This window comes from Rattus norvegicus, chromosome 3, assembly GCF_036323735.1.
Source record: "Rattus norvegicus strain BN/NHsdMcwi chromosome 3, GRCr8, whole genome shotgun sequence".
NCBI classification, from domain to species: Eukaryota; Metazoa; Chordata; class Mammalia; order Rodentia; family Muridae; genus Rattus; species Rattus norvegicus.
In genome coordinates this window covers 167,700,891-167,716,171 of record NC_086021.1, presented here as the reverse complement: position 1 = coordinate 167,716,171, position 15,281 = coordinate 167,700,891, and the positions used below count along the sequence as shown (strand labels likewise).

The 15,281-nt window shown below is 47.7% G+C and overlaps 1 protein-coding gene across 5 annotated transcripts; it reads right to left on the bottom strand.

Moving 5' to 3' along the window:
* Positions 1–435: 435 nt before the first annotated feature.
* Actr5 (actin related protein 5) lies at positions 436–13,873 on the bottom strand. 5 transcript variants are annotated; one of them, NM_001395604.1, is made up of 9 exons: positions 13,067–13,680; positions 11,934–12,163; positions 10,068–10,237; positions 6,385–6,602; positions 5,596–5,778; positions 4,251–4,373; positions 3,494–3,633; positions 2,794–2,926; positions 436–1,034 (listed from the first exon to the last, which is right to left on the bottom strand). In NM_001395604.1, exons 1-9 carry the CDS (start codon positions 13,439–13,441, stop codon positions 777–779), a joined length of 1,830 nt encoding a protein of 609 aa, NP_001382533.1. In that variant the 5' UTR covers positions 13,442–13,680; the 3' UTR covers positions 436–776. The 5 variants fall into 5 exon arrangements, with proteins under 5 accessions (NP_001382533.1, XP_038961436.1, XP_038961438.1 ...); XM_039105508.2 differs by having other exon boundaries at positions 440–1,034; positions 11,934–12,166; positions 13,067–13,206; XM_063284187.1 differs by lacking the exon at positions 436–1,034 and having other exon boundaries at positions 3,494–3,614; positions 13,067–13,873.
* Between the last annotated feature and the right edge of the window lie 1,408 nt (positions 13,874–15,281).

Genomic DNA, 15,281 nt, shown 5'->3' with positions numbered 1-15,281 from the left:
TGCGCAGCACTGTGAGACCCTAGTCCTAAAGCAATGGAAGGGGAAGAGGACATCTACCTGTTCAAGACCACGCTGTAAAGGCCTGGGGATGGGGCAGCCAAATAAGTCCCTGGGATGGGCTCTCCACCATCAGTTCTGCAGAGTGGCCTGAAAGCCACCAACAAACCCACAAAACAGAAGGAAAAAAATCGCTGGCAAGACCTCACAGTGTGGGAGTGTTCCCAGCAAAGCAACAGTTAAAAGGCTGGGCACAAGCGCCACCTTCCACTCAGGTCAGGCACCAGGCGGAGATGGGTTGGGGGTGGGGGTGGGGTGGGGTGGGTCTTCCTACTCCAGGGACTCAGTGGATGGTCATTTCCACAACTTCAACATCAGCTTGGAGCACACTCTGGGCAGTCACAGGACGGTGACACACACAGAAGAACAAACACTACATGGATAACTTTAGAGCTTTAAAAACAAAAACAACAAAACCAGAAAAACCACCAAGAACAAAGGTTTTCAGTGTAAAGAGAAACACTGCCCGATTCTTGTCTCCACCCGTTTCTCTCACTGCTGAGGAGAGCAGTACCACAGCTTGTCTGTGGTTCTCGGTGGCAGAGGCCACTGTGTCCTTCACTGAGGTAGATCACCTGCTGTCCTCTGCTGGGCTCCCAGGAGAAATCCAGTCACTAGGCAAACAAGGCTGCACTAGTGCAACCCGGAGCACTGTCCTTGTCCCAAATACTGCCTATATGGCAAGGATGAAGCACTAGGACATCTTGGAGTCCTCTCTGCTAGGCTTGATCACCAGCTCCACTCCCACTGGCCCCTGAGCCTCTCCCGGAAGTCTGGGTCTCTGAGGCTCGTGAGGCCTGCTTAGGCAGCCGGATGGGGACGTACGTGTTGGAAGCACAATGCTCCTTGAGGTACTCGCCCCCCTTTTCTTCATAGTCCTTTCTGGTGACCCAGGCTCCACTGTCTTCTAGGTGATCCAAGGCCCAGTCACGGGCACCATACCACGCATCCAGCACAGGGTTCGAGGCAAGCTGAACCTGGAACAAGTAGCAGATGCACGCTAAAAAAGTATCTCATACCAGGGCTCCAGGCCCAGCTGGAAAGGTTCTGCAGCCTCAGCCACAACCATCTGTACCTCCTCAGAAGCATACTGAAAGACCCAGTGATGCCCCCATTGTGAGAGCAGCCTGTGTACCCTTTAAAGCTAGGCCAGCATGCACAGCCTCTCAGAAAGAGCAAAGTTGCACAGGCTTGTGTGTGTGCATGTGCTTGCATGGTGTCTGTGTAGCATTTACATGTCTAGTGTCCATGGAGGTCAGAAGAGGCAGTGGATCTCCAAGAACCTGACCTACAGACAGTTGTGAGCTGCCATGCAAGTGCTGGGACTCAAACCCAGGTCCTCTGCAAGAGCAAAGTGCTCTTAACCACGGAGCCAGCTCTCCAGACCCTACAATTTGTTTCCTATCTTCAGTTTAGCTCATGTAAATTGTCTGGGACATGGCTGACCCGGTAGAGTGCCTGCATGGCATGTAAGTGGCTCCAGGCTCTTCTACCAGCACCACAAAAATAACAAAAAATAACTAAGCAAAACCCAGCAAAAGAAAAACAATGTGACCTGTCTTGCTTGTATCACACTAGAGACTGAGCTCCGAGCCTCAGGTATCCAGACAGATGCTTCCACTGAGCCCCACCTCAGACCTAGAAAGTCAGTGTTTTAAAGTGTAAATAACTGGACACGAGCGACTGCTGCCATGAAACTCATTGCCATCCCACCAGACTGAAGCAGGGAGCCGATGGGAGGGTGGGATGGGCAGGAGAAGCAGCACTCTTACAACCAGGGCTCTCACAGCCATCACAGGTGGCTTCTGGGATTGCCAAGCTGGAAAGCTTGACCCTTCCAAGAGCCGTTACCCAACAGCTTCCTCCTCAGCCACCCTGACAGGTTCAGTCACACACAGGCTCACTCTCTGAAATGCCATTCCTTGGTGTCAATACTGCTGCCCTCCTGCTCCAGCTGCCTCTGTCCTCACCTCCACCGATGTCCTCCAGCTCCCAGGCGCCTTCAAGGGCTGCTGTTCGGGCTGGATCCTTAGTGTTCCCTGCTCTCCCAGGGCTAACCCCAAGTTCCTAATGGCCTCTTACCTTTTCCCTGAGCACTAGCCACATCCAGAGACAAGGCATTTTCCTCCACTTCAAGCCTGTCCATTAGTCCTAATCTAGTGAAAAATATTATCCTCTCTTCTCTTTTAACTTTTTAAGAATGAATCTATGTAACTTAGGCTGACTTGAATTCACTCATTAGCTCAGGCTGACCGTAAACTACCATGCTAAAATGTAAATTAGTCACATGACTGGTGGCTCAGGCTCCTTCAAGGTCCCACGAGACCTAAAGTAACAGCTATGCAGACAGGAGCCATCAAAGCATCTTCCTGGTTACTCCAGAAAAATAAGACCCTGACCAGAGGTTAAGTAATCAGTCGAGACCACGCGCTTCTCCACGGGAAGACTTACATGCTCCCCCTGCAGGAGTGAGAATCCCCTCTGCTGAGCACACTCAGGACTTCAGAAGATGCTCAATACTGTCAATTAACAGAAGAGCAGAGCAATAAACAAGTAGGATTCCCATCCTGCATAAGATGAATGTGGCTGAAAGGCAGGGCCAGAAACGAACCTCTGCAGTGGATGAGGGAGGGCAGAATCCAGTCTCTATACCTTTACCTTGGCAGTCGCCACTAATGAAGCAGTCAGTGCCTGGGACGACAATCACAAACAGTGGGTGGGGAGAGCAGTCAGTACCTGGAAGGAGGACTGGAAGGGCCTCATCTCCAGCAGCTCCTTCTCCACTCGGGCCTTCATGCCTGGGTACATCACGTTCCCCCCAGTGAGGAAAACATTCTGGACCAGGGTATCCTGAACAGCCTTTGGGTACCTAAGAGAGAAAGGATGCACCAACTTGGCTACTGACACACTGAAGAAAGACCTGGAAAGGCAACTCTTGGTACAACAGCCAACTCGTCAGTGTCTCCACAACAGATTAAAAGAAACTAAACCAGTATTTTTATTTTTCATTCACAACTCCATACTGCAGGTCATGTGTGCAGACTTCCCCCATAATTAAAAATAAGAGTGAATAAAAATCACTAGGCTTATGGGGATGGTAGTCTACATTTCTGATCCCTACTACTCTGGAAGCGTCAAGGTCATTGAGGAAGGGGAGAACACATCTCAATGAATACACAAATAAAATGATCACTGGTTTTTAGCAATGGCAAGTTTCACATGAAAGCCAGGTCACATGTCCTACTGCTTGGACTCAAGGTTGGCAGAGCTCACAAGTGAAGGAACAGAGCTTGCAACTGTTCTGCCCTCAGGCCTGTGTCAGTCAGAGGGCAGACTACCTGCATATGCCAGCGATGGGGAGAGCTTCCAGGTAACCTGTCCCATATAGAACTCAGGAGGAGGCTCTGGAGAGGATGAGGGGGTGTCACCGGCTTACCTGTCCAGGACGTAATGGAGGGTCTCTGCAATCCCCGCCTGCTCTTCTCCTATGAGGGACGGCTGGAAAATAATCTCTGGAGCACGAATCCTTTCTGTCCCAACAAACAGCTGATGATACGCTGCCAAGTTAAACACGGGCTTCAAACCCAAGGTTTAAGAGATGTTTTTAGACTATGATGACCATTCGCTTGCTGTCAGTTTTCTCAAACCACACCTCCTCCTCTAGCCCAGCTTCCCTATTCAGTTGGAACCATCTCTCTTAAACTCTCCTCCCTTCAAGACTCTGCCTTCTACCTCTGCTCAAGCTCAGAGTGACAAATCCCTGTGTCATGCCTGAGCCCCCAAGTTGCAAGAGGGGACTCTGAAGTGCAGCAGTCAAGTGGCCCAAAAGGACAGACCTTGTCTCTGCTCACCCTGGCTTAGCACCCCCTCCCACCAAGGGCTCAGGTTCAGTCAGTTTATCTTGCTGCTACCACCATGACCCCAATAAGGATGACGACAATGGCAATAATGTAAAGAAAAATCGAGAGCCTGTGTGCAGGTCTGGAGACCTCAGTCACTGGAGACAGTAACTCTGCTGTCGGTGCTCACATTATGGGTGGTGCCCGCCCCTCAACCACCCACCAGGGGAAAGGCCTCTGACTGACGCTGAGAGCACAACTGGGCCTTCCAATGCTCCCAGAGAAGTGGACTGGGCCAGTCACTCATGCAAACGGCTTCTAATGTACCAGTGGTCTTGGTAACAGTGGTCAAACCTGGACTGTGGTGGTGACCTGCGGCTTCTCCACTTCTGGCGTTTCCTCTGAGAACAAGGGTTCAAAATCATTGATGTTCTCCACATCTTCAAGGGAGGGCTCCAGCGGTTCCAAGTCAGGGGTCTGAGGACAGCACAGAACAGATAAGCAAACACCAGTGGATCTGATAACCAGCAAACCTCAGGTCTGATCCGATCCTGAAAACAGATGGGGTTTTCAAACAACTGTGCAGAAACTAAATACTCTCAAAACAATTCACATGGGAGGGGGTGGGGACAACATGAGTTAATAAAAGACTAACGGTGGACCAGCAAGATGGCTCAGACGGTAAGAAGATTGCCACTAAACTGACAGCCTGAGTTCAACTCCCTACATGGGGGAAAAAAGAATTAACTGTCAAAAGTTGTCCTCTAGGGGTTGGGGATTTAGCTCAGTGGTAGAGCGCTTGCCTAGGAAGCGCAAGGCCCTGGGTTCGGTCCCCAGCTCCGAAAAAAAGAACCAAAAAAAAAAAAAAAAAAAAGTTGTCCTCTGACCTTCATGTTTGTGCGTGTGTATACACACGCGCACACATACACGCTCGCACACACACACACACCTTAAAAACAAAAAGGCCAGGTGTGGTGGCACATACCTTTAATCCCACACTAGGGAGGCACAGGCAGGCGGAAGTTTGAAGCCAGCCAGAGCTGCAGAGTGAGACCCTGTCTCAAGAAAAGGGAAAAGAGCTGGAGAGATGGCTCAGAGGTCTTGAGCTCAATTCCCAGCAACTACATGATGGCTCACAACTACCATCTGTAATGAGATCTGATGCTCTCTTCTGGCCTGCAGATATACATGCAGACAGAACATTGTATACATAATTAATAAATAAATAAATAAATAGGAAAAAAAGTTCTAGTTTAAGTTTGAGATACTGTCTCAAAAAAATGAAGGGAAGAGAGCTCTAGAGAGCTTGGGGGGGGGGGGAGAGGAGAAAGAATACTACCAGTGCTAAGTCTCATGAGACTTACATGAGAATAAACAAAATAAACAACTCAACATTTCAGGGACCACAATGGAATGGTAGCCCAGGTTTGACTCCCAGCACCTCATTAGCTAGACATGGTGGCCGCACATACTTAAAATCCCAGCACTGGGGAGGTAGAAGCAGGAGGATCAGAAGTTCAAGGTGATCATGGCCCCATTCTGGGTTCAAGGCCAGCATAGGCCTTGTATGAAACCCCACCTCAAAAAGAGGAAGGCTGGACAGATGGCTTGGTGAATAAAGGTATTGTCATAAAGCCTCCTTAGAGGTACTTTATGTCATATAGTCTCCCAAGGGGTTTCCCTCTCCAAGCCCAGTCACCTCTGGCTTGCTGTCCACCACATCCACCTCCAAGTTGGCTTCCGCCTGCAGGATTTTCTGTTTGGCCTGCTCCACTGCCAAGGTGAGCTTTTGTATGTAGGACTGCAGTTCTTCTGGGGAGTCCATGTTCAGCTCTATCAGAGCTTTGTGAAACTGGTCCATCTGGCCATCCTCTAGGAGCTCCTAAAACAGAGTAGTCACAAGCCACTCTCAAAGACGGGCAGTGCATTGGCCATCAATAAGGGGGAGGTAGCTAGAAAGCCAGCAGAAGTACAGGGGGGCCCTAGCCAGCCCCCAGCATTATTACCCCTCTAGCTCCCACCACAGACTCATACCTGCCCTCCTCCTCCAACTGGGCTTGCTAGCACTGACTAATTAGGCAAAACTAATCTATGGTGACAGACATCAAAGATGCCACCATCTTGAGTGGGAAGGAGTCACTGAGAGGAGATGATGGCAACATTGCTCCTCAATCTGACAGCAGGGACATTATACATGTCACTTTGTGACACTCACTAAGAGGCCCACCCTAAGATCTGTGCAAGCTGCACTTACATAGGAAAGTAAAAACACGAAAACAAATCAATAAAGAGCTTGAGTCCGCAGTTCTCTATAGACAGCTGCTGATGTGCATGTCAATCTCCATGACTCTGGGCTCTGGACTCCCTAATTCCAAAGGGGACTTGACAGTCAATGCACATTACGGCCAAGGGAACCAGACAGGAAGAGAACATCCTAGAAGCACCTTGCAGAACAAGGCCAGGGGCCAGCGCCACTGACATCACTTGCCTGCACATACAACAGCCGCTCCAGCCGCTCCTGATCTAGCTGCAGCTTCTCCTCCCGCCGCCGGGCGTTGAGCTCTTGCAGCCGTCGCAGCTGCTGCTGCCGCCGCTCCTGCTTCTCCTCGGCCGTCAGTGTGCTGCCCAGGAGCTTGCTGGAGAACGGGAGCTGCATCTTGTGGACATTGTTCTCATAATAATCAGGACATCGCCACTTCTGCAATTCTTCAAAGAAACAGTTTGGGGGAGTTAGAGAGTAAAAGTCCTGTGTGCAGTGAAGTGGAAAGTCGATGCCAGCCATGACTATGAACAAACCCAGGCATACACAGACCGGCTTCGAGGGTCTCCAGACAGAAATTACACAAGAAAGCTGGAACAGCCAGAGTGAAGGAAATGCTGTTAAATACACAGGGCTAATTGCCTCAGGAGACCATTAAAACTTGTTTGATAACTTGAACTAAAAATAATAACACCACTGTCTGACTGGCTCCCAGAGTTCATGCGTTTAATATGTCACACTTTGACAAAGCAGCACAAAGAAGTCTAGTGCTAACATTGCTACCCTGATCAGAATTGAATCTACACAGATGAGGAAAAGCTATGCATTGCTCCATCTTCTAGTAAACAACTAAGAAAAGCAAGCACACAGGGGTGTAGAGAAAGAAGTATAGCTGAGCATGGTGATGCTCACCTTTAACTCCAGGTATTGGTTCAAGGACCTTTCAGCTCAAGGCAATCTTGGACTATATAATGAGCTTTGGACCAGCCAGAGCACAGTAAGAACCTGCCTCAAAAATAAAATAAAATAATAAAATAAAATAGAAATCCAATAACCTAAAAAGCAGAGAAAAAGACAAAAATAAAATAGTAACGCAAAACTCAAATTCAACTAACTGCAAATGGGGGCTAGAGAGATGACTCAATGGTTAAGAGCACTGACTGCTCTTCCAGAGGTCCTGAGTTCAAATCCCAGCAACCACATGGTGGCTCACAACCATCTGTAATGGGATCTGATGCCCTCTTCTGGTGTGTCTGAAGATAGAGACAGTGGACTCATATACATAAAATAAATAAATAAATCTAAAAAAAAAAAAAAAAAAGAAAAAAAGAAAAGAAAAACTAACTGCAAATGGTCCCAGCACACACAGGCTGCTGCTGAGGGCACAAGGCCGGCTGCCGTCTCGGACGGAATGAAAGAGTAGCAAAGACAACCGCAGCACATCCAGACGGCACTGACAAAGTACATCAGAGGTAAGGACATGCAGGCAGGGAACGGTGCCGCCTGTCCCTAATCTTAGCACTTGAGAAGTGGAGGCAGGAGGATTGAGAGTTCAAGGTTGTCCTCATATAGTCAAGGGAATTTTGAGGCTAGCCTGAGCTATATGAGACCCTGTTGCTAAACAGATAGATAGATAGATAGATAGATAGATAGATAGATAGATAGATAGAAAAATATGCCAATATAAACCATACTCAAAAGGAAACTGGGTGGCTTGTTGCTTATGTTGTTTTGAGACAGATCTCATTATGGGATCTGTCTAGCTAAATTCCTGGCTAGCCTGGCATTTACTAATAGACAAGACTGGTCTCAAACTCAGAGATCCACCTTCTCTGCCTACCTAGTGCTGTGATTAAAGGTGTGTCTTAAAAAGAAAAAAAAAAAAAAAAAGAAAGAAAAAGGAGCACTATGTAATGACCAAAGGTCAGCTGACAGGAAGCTATAACCATGTTAAATAACATAACTACCCAGACAAAGCCGGACACTGACACACATGCTGACAGATCTGGGCTGGGAACACAGCTCAAAAACAGGAGTGCTTGCCTTGACAATGTCTTGTCCTCACTGACAGAGGAGAAATGGGAATGCCCACTGCCACTCCTAGTGACAGCAACACACTCCTTCCAGTTATCAGCAGAACTAATAGAAGGCAGGTGACCAAGTGTTAGCCACCATCACCACCACACATCAAAGGACACCTGAACTCCAGAGTCATGAGAGCAGTGCATGCTCTTCAAATGTGTGAGGAACTTCTGAAAAGGTGACGACATGCCGGGCCATGCAATCAACAAATTTAGCAGATCTCAAACAAAGGTCTTTCACTATAATGGAATTGAACGAAAGATAAATCACAGAAGGGCGTTTCACAACGTATTTGTAAACAATCACTTAAAGAAGCAGACCCGAAGAAATTAGAAAATATAAACTCAGTAACGAAGGGATGAAGACACAGCAGCAGCACTAAAAAGGGAAACTCACAGAATCAAGTGCTGGTTGGTTTGCTCTGGGCAGGAGTGTTTTGCCAGCATTTGTACAGGCACCACATGCATGTAATGCTCATGGGAGCCACAAGAGGGCACCAGCTCTCTGGATCTGGGATTACGGTTTGTGAGCTAGGATTATATAAACAAAAGCAAACAGCTAATACCAAAGTATATCAAGAAAAGGGAGCCCACACCCACAAATTTTCTTTCCATGTCTATCTCTCCAACTTCTTTGTACCACAGGTGCTTAACTGAAGTATTCTGAACACACAACTTGTAAACACCACTCAATTCCCTGAATATGGTTAAGATGAACCTTTAATTGGGAAGCTGAGGCAGGAGAGCCAGACATCTGATGTTAGGCTGAGCCTACACAGGGAGACTGTCTGAAAAATGAGGGGGAGGGGGAGGGGGAGGGGAAGGGAGGAAGTGAGAGGGAGAGGAAAAAGAAAAAAAAGGCAGATAGTAAATTTTATGTCCTATGGTTTTTACCACAATTAGGATTAGGTTTTGTTTTTTGCTTTTTTGTTTTTGTTAGGCTTTATGTGTGCCTCTGTGTGAATTTTTCTTTGTCTTTTTAAATATTACTTATATTTGTGTTTTGCCTATTGAAGGGCACTGTATACATGCCCGACGCCCACTGAACCAGGAGAAAGCAGCAGATCCCCTGGAACTGGAAACTGAACCTAGGTTCTCTGAGCCACCTTTCCACCGGCCAGGTCTGTTTCTTTGAAACAGGGTCTCATACAGTCTATGCAGGCCTTGAACTCACTGTGACACAAAGATAACCCTGCATATCTGATGCTCCTACCTCTACCCTGGGCGGCGGTGGTGCATGACTTTAATCCCAGCACTTGGGAGGCAGAGGCAGGTGAATCTTTGTGAGTTTGAGGCTAGCCTGGTCTACAGAGTTCTATGACAAACAGAGATACACAAACCTGTTTCAACCGAAACCAAACCAAACAAACAAACAAACCAGAAGTTTGAAATACTGAGAGGCTAAGGCAAGAAGATGGAGGATCTGAGGCCACACTGAGAGACAGTGGCCATCCTTGGCTATATAAGGAGACTCTGACTCAGAAAATAAAAGCTCACGACATGTTGAAGACTGAGAGGTACTCTGACATCACCCTAAGGACGTGATAAAGCAATTTCAATTGGTCTCCAAGAGCTCTGTGTAGCTCTGGCTGTCCTGAAACATTGTTTTCCGTGCAGGCAAAATTATAAAAGTTATCTTGTGTGGCAGGAACCACTTTATGACAATTAGTTCACTTAATAATCTCATCAAGTGAATACGAAAAGGGGAGGTGGATGCTGATCAAGCCAGAGTCACACTGGTGTGAACAGTGTGAAGAACCCCCCAACGTCAACAGAGCTGGAAAACTGCAGCAAGTTCCTCCCCATCGCCTGCCATGCCCCCTGCATCACCTGCTGCGTAGTCCTCGGCAATGTAGCTGTGTTCCTGCAGGATCTCCTCCATGCGGCTGAGCGTGATGGCGGCCAGGTGGCCCGGATACTTCAGCTGGAGGAGCCGCTGCAGGTAGCCAGCGGCCTGACTTCCTCCGAGATTGATACGTTTGCAGTTTTTGGCATCAAGCCTACCCCAAAGTAGAAAAAACAACACTGATATTCTGTGCAGCATAAAAGAGGAAAGCAAGAGAATTTAATTCAGATAAAGGGACTAGTGGAAGGTGAAGACAGTGAAAACCCTACATCAGAACAATTCCATTGGTGCAACGTCTTATCCAAGGCCAGATTTCCTACTGCGAACCCCAACATGTGGCCCTTTAACTTCTACCAAAGTAAATAAGTTCAGGCCAGTAGTGGCACATGCCTTTAATCCCGGCACTTGGGAAGCAGACACAGCAGAGGCCAGCCTGGTCTTCAGAGTGAGTACCAGGGCTATATAGAGACCATGCTTCAAATTAAAAGAAACAAAACAAAACAGAAGACAGTTCAACAGGATGTCTCACTGTCACGTGACAAGTGTATACTTCTGGGGGCTCCTGGGATTGGGCGGCCTAGAAATAATAGGTAAAATGGTCAAGCACGCCAGTCCCAGGGGCTATCTGCTCTGGGACCTAAGAGTCTGATTTCACAAGCTTCCTGTGACCTGCTTCTCTCCCCAATTAGACAAACAAGCACATCCATGCTGGCCAGGTGAAGGGCTAGAGCCTCACCTTGGCAAGGCTGCAAATCCAAGCGTCCAGCTCCAGAGCCATGGCTCCCTGCCTGAGGCACACAGCCCTTCAGGCAATGCAGGGAACCTTTAGGGGTACGATGCTAGCGTCATCACACAAGAAAATAAAACAAAACTAAACTCTGAGACAGGAACAGACAAAAACTATCTCTGCCTCTCTTCCTTTTACTGAACAGTTCCATAATGGCCTAGAATGTGTTAGGCAATATAACTGAAAATGAAGGTATGGAGAATATGAATTAAGAGCTTGCAATGCAAGCTTTTTTCTTTCTTTTCCTTTTTTTGCAAAAATTCTTTTTTTTTTAAGATTTATTTATTATATATAAGTACATTGTAGCTGTCTTCAGATACACCAGAAGAGGGCATCAGATCTCTTTACAGATGGTTGTGAGCCACCATGTGGTTGCTGGGAATTGAACTCATGACCTCTGGAAGAGCAGTCAGGTGCTCTTAACTGCTGAGCCATCTCTCCAGCCCGCAAAAATTCTTAATTAAAAATGAACTCCAGAATACCAAGATGGTCTAAATTAAATGTATTCAATTAAGAGAAAGGGAAATGGTCCACAGTAAGGGCATTTGCTGTCAAGGATAAAGACTTTGAGTTCAATCCCTGATGCCCGAATTGTGGAAACAGAGAACCAATACCCTCATACTGTCCTCTGACTTCCAGATTCCCGTCAAGCACTCTCAAGTCCAGACAGACAGACAGACAAGTACTCTCAAGTTCAGATAGACAGACACAAATAAAGATTTTTTTTAAAAGAGAAATAAATATAATCAAGTAACTTACTCAAACCATGTTTATTGAACGTCTACTATAGGCAGGTACCATGTTAACTATTCCCCCATAAATCAGAATTATAAAACATTATAATTGTTAACTAGATATGAGACCAACTTGAAGTCCCTCCAGAAGGTTCCAAAGGACAGATAAAATAACTTTGAAGGCATATGCTGAGGGAAGTCTGAGCTCTGCCCAGCTCCATCCACCAGTTAGCACTCACCAGACACCTCCAACAGGAACCTTTTACAGTTCATGTCTCCAGTAAGTCCTAACGATGCTTCTCGAACACAATGCCACAGGCACAACTCACCTTCCTTCCAGGACTGGTAAAATGTGCGTGCACTGGTAGCCAGAGGAGATGACAAGGCCACTGGAAAGGGCGTTTTTGGGCATGTTGTGGTAGAAACTGAAGAGGCTGTCTATCCCATAGGCAACCTTCGGGATCCTGTAGCATTCGAAGAGGAGCTCCGACATCATTTGGCGGGAGTAGAGTGGGTTACACACGGCCTCTGTCAGAACTATGGGATGGTCAACGCAGCCCTACTTTGAAAGACAAACACAACAAGACAAATGGAAGCACACACAAAATGCAAAACTAACCCCAAATCCGGGCTGAGTTTACTTAAAAACGTGAGGGGGTGGAGGGGGACACACTCAGGACCAGACACAAGGACAAAGAACCCAAGTCTTTCTAACACCTAATCTCTGACTCCAGACGCAGATCTTAGGCCTGAGGCACCTGCACTCCTGTACACAAACATGCTAGTACATAAAACTTGGAAATAATACATCTTTTAAAAGGTGATCGCAAGCTATTTTAAAGAATATGCTTCTCCTCTACTGGAGGTTATTTTGGAAAGCAGTAACACATGGCCAATTTAAGCTTTTTGTATGTCTGTCTGTTTTGATTTTCTTTCTTTTTTTTTTTTTCAGAACTGGGGACCGAACCCAGGGCTTTGCGCTTGCTAGGCAAGTGCTCTACCACTGAGCTAAATCCCCAACCCCTCTGTTTTGATTTTCTTAAAGATAAGGTTTCTCTGTAACAACCTTGGCTCTCCTGGAACTCACTCTGTAGACTAGACTGGCCTTAAGCTCACAGATATCTGCCTGCTTCTGCCTTCTAGTGTGCTGGGATTAAAGGGCCATGAAACCACGCCTGGCTCATTTCAAGTTTATTAAATCAAGCTTTGGCCAAACTCTTAACAGATAAACCATGTTGGTTTTATCCTCAAAGTACTACAGGTTTGAACTGGTGCTTGTAAAACTCATCTCACTTGGATTACTGCAAACTGGTCCCTGTGTCCCTGACAGCCCATCCTCTGGAAGATAAAGACATCGTGGTGTACCCTTAGCTCCTAGCACAAGACCAACACACTTGTGTTCAGTACTTGACTGCCTGGCTAACGGCTGAAACCGAATGCGCCCCGCCCAGCCGGTCCTCACCTGCGAGGAGACGCCGAGGTGCTGGAAGCTGTAGTCCAGCAGCAGTTCCTGCAGTTCCAGGTTGACAGGCACATTGCGGTCGAAGGGAGAGCGCAGCATCCAGCGCAGAGGCTCGAGGCTTCCCAGCGCGTTGCCCACCTGCGGTCCTAGCCCGCCGCGCGCCCCGCCACGGCCGCGCGCGCACACGGCGCGGAACTGCAGGCGCGGCTCGGGACCCGGGTCCGGCCCGGGGCACGCCCACCCGGCCCGAGCCTGGAACGATCCGTTGTCCAGCACCAGAGGCACCGGCTGCGAGCCGAAGGCCACTGGCCCGGCTTCCAGTACCGGATCCGGAGCAGAGCGGGCATCTCGGAACCGGAACACGTTCGCCTCCATCTTGGCTAGAGCCGGTCCCGCCCCGACGCCGAGTGCGTCACGAAGCCCCGGCCCCGACTGAGTCTCAGGGCCCGGAAGCGTCCGGACACCTCCTCCTGTAAGGAGGACTCGTTGGTTTCTGTACCTGATTCGCCCCTGGTTCTCCAGAACCTTCTGTGGGTTTCTATTCCCCGCTGATCCAGGCCTCAAGGCCAATGGTAGCTCTAGCCTGTCCTCAACAGCCTCCTTGTGACCACGCCTCCTCGCGCTAACTGGCTGGCCAGGAGCCCCGCCCCCAGCTCGAAACGTGGTTGCGTGACCACGCCCCTTGCTCTAAGGAGCTGACCAAAGGCTCCGCCCCCACTGGGATGGACTCCGCCCCTCCGTGTCCCTTTAGCCTCCCTTGGTCTCTGCACATGTAGCCCTTAGTTTTGTGACCATGTTAAGCTAATCTCCTTACCCTTTGACTCTTCTCTTTCTGTTCTTTTATTTATTTATTGTGTGGTGGGTGTGGGAACGTGCCAAAATGTATGTGTGGAAGTCTGTTCTCTTCACCTAATAGGTTCCAAGGGCCCAGTCAAACTCCAAACTCGGGGGTGGGGGGGTTGGGGGAGGTGTACTACTAACGTCAGTTTCTGGACGTGGCAGCTAGCGATGAACATCAAATGACTTTGTAAAAATTCATCAAGCTGTCTACTTAAGATTGCATATTTCAGTATGTATATTACTAAACAAAATCTACAAATATGTTTATTCAGTTCCTACAGGCTGCTCTCTCACGGAGAAATATATATATATATATATATATATATATATACATATATATATATATATGTTGATGTGACGAACTACTAGTTTTAACAGAAAAGCACTAGGTATGCTCTTTGCCTGTGCCCTTCTTTCTGCGAGTTAAGAAGGGGGTCCTATCACTTAGGACCCCACAGCTATGCTTTTTCTAACCAAACCCCACACTCTCCATTAACTGTTTAGCCATCCCTCAATTATTTCACTCATGTAAAAACAGCTTCAGGTGGGGCAGGGTTGTTGGTGCATACCTATAATCCCAGCACCAAGGAGGTAGAGGTAAGAGTTTTGTAGTTCCTGACCAGCCTCATCTGTCTAGTGAGTTCAAAGCCAGCCTCAGCTATATAACGCCCTGCTGAAACAAACAAGCAAACACACACATTAAATAGACAACGGACCAGAAGCAGCATGGTATTGTTTCTGCTTGCAGACTCCCCAGTCCATAGAGGCCCCTGGGGCTACAAAACAGCTGTCATCCTGAATTCTTGCTTCCCCATCACTTGCTGCTCATTGAATGTGCGTCCCATCTTCTGTCTCATGTGATTTCTCCTAATTACACCCTTTATTTTCAAATTTGTTTTGGGGGAGGGGTGCTTTGATTGTTGTAGGTTTTATGGGGAATGGGGGTTGGGGGTTGGTTGGTTTTCCGGTTTTGTTTTGATTTTGTTTTTAATCATGTCTTTGTATCTCATGCTGGCCTCCAACTCCCAGTCATCCTCCTGTTCCAGACTCCTATGTATTAGGATTATAGACCTAACACACACACACACACACACACACACACACACACACACACACACACACACACACACCAGTTTACTCCTTGTTTTGGAGTGCATTCTATAAACGCTTCTGGAATACAGGAGAGAATAGGGAAGGTAATTTTTTGAGACTGGATCAAGTGTCTTCATTTTATTCACTGCCTGATTGAATATTTGATGGAATTCCTGCCAGGATGGTTCCAGCCTAGAAGATTGCCCTGAAAGCCTACTGACCCACCCCTCCTCTTTCCTGGTTTCTGGCCTTTGCAGCTGTTGTTTGGGACTTAGACACATTG

Excerpts from the sequence above, each read along its gene's own strand:
- Actr5 (NM_001395604.1), bottom strand. The coding sequence starts at position 13,441 with ATGGAGGCGAACGTGTTCCGGTTCCGAGATGCCCGCTCTGCTCCGGAT. Across the intron at positions 3,634-4,250 it reads AGGTCACCACCACAGTCCAG|CCCGTGTTTAACTTGGCAGC; the intron begins GTTTGACCACTG and ends TTGGGTTTGAAG. Across the intron at positions 1,035-2,793 it reads CCTTCCAGTCCTCCTTCCAG|GTTCAGCTTGCCTCGAACCC; the intron begins GTACTGACTGCT and ends TACTTGTTCCAG.